The sequence below is a fragment of the Grammomys surdaster genome, unplaced genomic scaffold (assembly GCF_004785775.1).
Source record: "Grammomys surdaster isolate TR1022 unplaced genomic scaffold, NIH_TR_1.0 167, whole genome shotgun sequence".
NCBI classification, from domain to species: domain Eukaryota; kingdom Metazoa; phylum Chordata; class Mammalia; order Rodentia; family Muridae; genus Grammomys; species Grammomys surdaster.
In genome coordinates this window covers 7,353,833-7,360,162 of record NW_021604615.1, presented here as the reverse complement: position 1 = coordinate 7,360,162, position 6,330 = coordinate 7,353,833, and the positions used below count along the sequence as shown (strand labels likewise).

The 6,330-nt window shown below is 47.0% G+C and overlaps 1 protein-coding gene across 2 annotated transcripts in view; it reads left to right on the top strand.

Moving 5' to 3' along the window:
- The first annotated feature begins 603 nt into the window (after positions 1-603).
- The window catches only part of Tubgcp3 (tubulin gamma complex associated protein 3), a 57,490-nt gene continuing 51,763 nt past the window's right edge, over positions 604-6,330 (top strand). The window contains exon 1 of one of the 2 annotated variants that reach the window (XM_028766303.1): positions 604-749. In XM_028766303.1, the coding sequence (XP_028622136.1) occupies positions 674-749 (76 nt within the window). In that variant the 5' untranslated portion in view covers positions 604-673. The remainder of the gene's footprint in view (positions 750-6,330) is intronic. The other variant, XM_028766304.1, reaches the window with a different exon arrangement.

Below are 6,330 nucleotides of genomic sequence, written 5' to 3'. Positions count from 1 at the left end.
CCTCTGAGTTCCACTGCCATCATAGTCCTGAGCCAATGGCCAAGAAGAGAGCTCTCATCTGCTGACCACCGAGCTCCCGGGAAGGAACGGCGGAGCTGGGCTCCCAAGCGACAGGACTCTCCTCCTCCTGCGTCCCAGACACTATGGAGCTTCTTGTGTCTGCGTCCGATTTTTCCATTGCGGCAGCGCTCCGGGAAAAGTCACTCAAGCCTCTCCATCTCAGAACTCCCCGTTTCCAGGACTACCTCCTGGTGACGTCAAGGGGCTGAGGTTCCAGACTCCTGAGAACTCCCGAGAGCTCTGCGTAGCGGCCCTGAGCCCCTGTCAACTGTCCTAAGGCTCAAGCGCACTCGGACTCCGCATCAAGATGTAACTCCAACCGGAGCTGTTCACAAGCAGCGTCCAGATCGCAACCTGCGGACGCGCACGGCCATCCTAGGAACGAATTACTGCGAGCGCCGCCCGTGAACACCCTCCGGGCGCCGCCGCGACCCTTCCGGCGCGGAGAAGCTGCGACTGCAGTCGCCGAGGAGGCGCATGCGCGTCCCGCGCGGGAAGCGATGCATTATGGGAGGCGCGCGCTTTTGCCGCTTCCGCAAATATGGCGGCGTCGTAGTTAGGGCGCGGGATCCTGGGGCACGGGGAGGCTGCAGTGCGCAGCCCGGGCGCGGTAATGGCGACCCCGGATCAGAAGTCCCCCAACGTTCTGCTACAGAACCTGTGCTGCCGGATCTTGGGCCGGAGCGAAGGTAAGCGCCCCGGGGCTGAGGACTGTGGAGGTTGAGCGTCACGACCCCCGCCGGCCAGGTGCTGTTCTCCCCGACCCCCGGGAAGCAAAGGGGTGCGGCTCGCGGACTGTCCCTGTCCTGGGGGCCCGGGCCCGAGCTGCAGTAGCGGCCGAGTTTGGTTTTTGCTCCTGGGTCTAGACAGCACCGCAGCCTGCAGCTCTGCTTCTGCGTGCTTCTCACTCTGCTGTCACCTTTGCCTTTGGTGATGAGTCCAGGTTGGATGCTGCTAGCTGATTCCTGGAGAGTTCAAATAGCGAATAGTGCGTCTAAGAAGCCAGACCCCCAGGGTAGTTCTGCCCACTTTACCCGAACTGTCGCAGCGGTAGTTGGGGGGGAAAATGTCAAGGATCTGGTTTCTTGAAGCTCATTTTGGAGATGAATGGGGACGCGTCATGAGGGAAGGTTTTAGTAACTGACGTGACTGGGTCACCTTAGAATGTTAAGAGACAAATCGCGCAGGTTTTCCAGGAAGACTTTAAACAGAATTGCATTTTAGAAACTGAGAGAGCCTTTTGATCTTTCATAACTTGTAACAACCTATGTAACAACTTGTCGGAGTAGAGGATGAATTACCGTGTCAGTACTAAAGCGCTGACTTAACGCAGTTCTTGCTTTAATTTACACCTTGTAGTGTTTCACTGTGCCATTTATTCGTGTAAGTAATCTTTGAGGCTCCCTCGTCCCTGTTATGCCGTAAGATACGCTCCTTTCTAAAGGAGGGAGTGTGACTAGTGCATTGAACACACAGTGTTTGTAACTGATAAAGCGCTGGGGTGGGGTGGGGGGGAGGTGGATAGGAGGAGCTTAGAGTGACAGCATCTGGGGTAAGTGTGAGTGAAGGGGACAGTTTACTTTTCTGATGGGAGTGATCCAGTCATAGGCAAAATCAGATAGCTAAGGCTATGACGTAACACGCCATACCATCGTTTTTCCTTTACTACATTGGGTCCAAAATTTTTACCTTCCGGAAAGAACCTCGTGGTTATAACTAGATTTTGAAGTTATTCATTATGAATTTCTAAATTTGAATTTTACAATAAGATCCCCTTTGATAGAGGTTTCACAGCCTACAGGTGATTGAAATGCTACTTTAAAGCAAAATTCTGTATCCTCTCCGTTCTTCTACCCCCATTTGTCATCATGTCTTGTGAATCGCTGGTCTTCCAGAGAGATCCAGGATTACATACGCCATAAAGCTCATTAAGGATGATGCTGTCTTTGCTGTAGATGGGGTTGAAGCATTCAGAGTCGCCTGGGTCCTCTATCCTCACTTACTCACTGTGTTGGTGTTTTGTTGTGTTCTAACAGGTGTGTAGCGATAGCTTATTGTTTTCATCTCTCTTCCCTGCTGCTGTTGAGCATGTCTTTGTGACTTCTTGTTTGGCCATTCAGCTCTCTTCCTGAGGTTGAATTTTGTTTTGTTTTCTTCATGACATATGTTCTTGCTGGATTCTTTACCCTTATAGTTTTGAGTGTTTTTTGTTTATCTGGGTACAAGTCCTCTGTTTTGTGCTTTGAAAACTTTTTTTTTTTTTTACTCTAATAGTTTTTCTCTTTGCTGAGAATTTTTTTTAAAACATATTTTTAAAAGGCTTTTTTGGAGATTTTGAAAAAGATTTATGTGTATAGGTATTTTACGTGTACATCTGTCTGTGCACCATGTCTGCAGAGGTCAGAGGAGGCAGGATCTCCTGGAACCAGAGTTTCAGATGGTTGTGAGCTGCCATGTGCTGGAAATTGGATGCTGCTCTTTTGGAAGAGCAACAGTGCTCTGCTGAGCCATCTCTCTAGCCCTAAAATCTTGATGGATTCCAATTTATCCATATTGAAAGTGGAGGCGGGGCAGGGAGATGGCTCAGCAGGTAAAAACACTTGCTCTACGGCCTCCAGAACCCATGTAAAAAGCCTTGCGTGATGGCATGCATTTGTAATAACAGCACTCCTAAGGCATTATGGGAGACAGACAGGAGGGCATCTGGAAGCTCAAGAACCAGCTAGCCTGGAGTTGCTGCTCCAGTGATAAAAACAGCTGGAGAGGCTGCTTTCTCCATAAGGTGGGAGGCATGGAAGGAGCCCTGAAAGCAGTGCTTTGACTTCTGCCTTACCCCCCAAATCCTCTCCCGGAAGTAACAGAAAAAACACTTAAAATGATCATGATCTGGGTGTCATGTGAAGAACTGTTATCAAATCCAAAGTCATAAAGATTTCTTTCTTTTCATCTTTTTCCCCTAGGAGAGGTTATATTCATATTCTATTGTTACATGTGACATGAGTTAGTTTTTTGTTATATGGTACAAGTTGAGATTATTTTTGAGCTTACCAAAGGAACCACCTTCCCCCAACTATACTTGTCTTATTCTTGTCTTGAAGACTGAAAGTACTGAAGTGGAACCTCAGAGAGTGTTGATAACATGGGCCATTCCAGACCAGTAAGAGCCAGCGTTCGTGACGGAGAGGGCCTGATGTCAGCACATATCTTAAAAGCACCTAAAGTTTAGAATGGTTTAGATTTACAAGAAAATTGTAAAATGGTTCTGTTTTGCCTAACACCATCTCTTCTGGTCTTAGTGTCTGGCTTATTGAGGTGCACTGTCACAGTCAGTAATAATATATTGATATTATTGATACAGAAACACAGTTGTTGCTTCAAAGGAAGTAAGAGGTGATTTATTTTGAATAAACATAAGTGACCATATATGTTGGCGTGAACATCAGGTAGGTGGGTTAAAGCAAAGCGGGAATCTCTGTTATTGGTCTCAGGCACTACTTGATGACAGTCTCATGTTAGGGTTGGTGGGGGCTGGGTTCTCTACCATTCCAAAACACTTACCTAATAGTCACAAGGGTGGACGGTAGTTCCGACACAGATGTGACCAGTGGATGGCCTTTAAGAGGGCTAAGGATAGATGGCCAAGACAGCTTATTAGGCCTGTAATATTCAGTCCAGCTGTCTGTAATCACAGAAGTTCTAATTAGTCCGTCAGCCCCATAGAATCTTTAACATGGGTATGACTTTCTTGGGAAGTTCCCTTCACGGTATTGACAATCCCCATGGTTTTTAGGTTCCTTCAGATGTGGCCTCATCCCCAGGGCTCCTCCCGTGCGCAGGACTTGCTCTTATTCTTCGTTTACCCTCACTCTTACTCTTACCCGGGTCTCCCTGGGCTCCTCTGGGCTTGGGTCTTTCCTGATTCCTTGTTTTGTTTTTGTTAGGTGAGCCTGGCAATTTTGAAGATTAAAGATTGTAGACTTGTCTGATATTTTCCCAGTGGTTGAGTGGGATTCTGTCTTGGGGGTGGAAATTATGGGCCTGGAGTGGCACATGGTGGCAGGCATAGCATGATCTGTTGCTGTTAATGTTGGCCCTGACTGCTTCTCCTGGGCGGCTCTGCTCTGGAAGCACAGTTCTCTTACTGACGAAGAGTTTCTGCCCTGAGTGGATGTTTCCACAAGAATATTAATATTAATATTAATATTAAGCCTTCTTTCAGGTTTCTGTAGGATCAGTGCTGCTATCCCCTCATAGTTTTATTTCCGAATGCACACTTTCAGTTTAGTTGCTGTGGTTTGGAGATTTTGTTGTAAAACTAAGATTATTGACTTCAAGTCTGTCTAGTATATCAGATTTTCATTTTCATTAAGTTTATTTTCAGATTTTTTTTTTTTGGGGTGTGTATATCATGAACTGATTGGTTTCCAAATACTTGGTGTACTGGCTAGTTCTGTATCAGCTTGACACAGGTTGTAGTCCTCTATGAGGAGGGAACCTTGATTGAGAAAATGCCTTAAGGACTGAAGGAATGGGGCTGAGTGAAGCCTTTGTTGCCCAGCCAGTTTCATCATGAGTCCAAATGCTGGACATGGGAGTGCAGGATTTGGTTTGGGCCGTATTGGATCGGGTTTTTGGGTTTGAATATTCCTTACTGTGCCCTTGATTGTTTCATTTTGGAATTGGAATGTTTATTCTGTGCCATTATATATTAGACATCTATACATTTTTGACTTTTATAGGAGTTCACAATTCAGTGCTTTGAACTTCTAAAATGTTGAAAAATTTCAAGACTTTGGAGACTTAAAAATTGGACTGTATTTTACATTTACAGTATGAGGGTGTCTTAGTGTTTATTGCTGTAAAAAGACACCATGACCATAGCATTTCTTATAAAGGAAAAAGGGCTTAATTGGGGCTTCCTTACAGTGTCAGAGGTTTAAGCCCTGATTATCATCATGGTGGGAAGCATGATGGCAGGCAGGCAGGCATGGTGGGGGCTGGGGGGGGGGGGCAGCTGCAGGGAGCAGGAAGAGCAGAGCCACTGCGCCTGGCTTGGGCTTCTGAAACTTCAAAGCCCATCCCCAGTGACACACTTCCTCCAGCAAGGCCACGCCTCCTAATCCCTTTCAAGCAGCACCATGCCCTAATGACCAAGCATTCAAATATATGAGTTTATGGAGGGGGGTATTCCTGTTCAAATCGCCACATTCTAATCCCTGACCCCCCTAAGCTTGTAGTCATATCATGGTGCAGAAATGCATTCAGTTCAACTGCAAAAGGCCCCATAGTATGTAACAGTCTGAATACCCTTTAAAAGTCTGAAGTCTCTTCTGAGACTCATGCCAATGTCTTAACTGTTGTCCCCTGTGAAATCAAACTGAAGACACAGATCACACGCTTCCAACACACAATGGCACAGGGTATACATTACCATTCCAAAGGGAGGAAGACCGAGAACCAGCATGGCAAACTCCAAACTTGGCATCTCCATGTCTGATGTCAGAAGGCTCCTCAGATCTGCAGCTCCTTTTAGCTGTATTGGCTGCAGCACCCTTCTCTCTCTCAGGCTGGTTCCACTCCCTGTCAGCAGCTTTCCTCTGCAGGTATCCCATGGCTCTGCTATGTCCAACATCTTGGGGTCTCCAAGGCAATCAAGGCTTCACGGGTCTCCATGCAGACACACCCTTGTCACCTGCCTGGCCTCAGCAGCTTCCCTTGGCTGTGGAGGGAGATTCTATAGCCCTTTCATCTGCCCTTGACTCTAAAGTAGAACCACATAGCCAAAGCTGCCAGGGCTGGACCTTGGCCCCTTTGTTCAGATATATTTTCAGCAGCTTCCTGTTTTCTATGGTTTTCTTCAGTGCTTCAGCTTTCTTTAGTTCCTTTCCACAAGCTGAAAGCTTAACTGGGTCAGGCTTTGTCCTGTGGTCACTCCCTCCCCCTTTATTCCATGCAGCGTCATGCTCTTCCTTAAGCTGTCACCCCCCCCATTCTATGCAGCTTCATGCTCTTCCTTAAGCTGTCACCCCTCCCCCCTATTCTATGCAGTGTGCTCTTCCTTAAGCTCTCCGTCTCCTTGAGCACTAGACTCAGCTCCGTTACACTTCCTGGTGCTCCTTTTCTCTGCGAACTATGCAGTTTGTCTTTTCCTTGTTCAGCACGCTCCTTTTCACTATAGACCTACGTAAGAGTGGCTACCAATAACCACGCAACAGTCAATGCAGTACTGTATCTGCGTAAGAGTGGCTACCAATAACCACGCAACAGTCA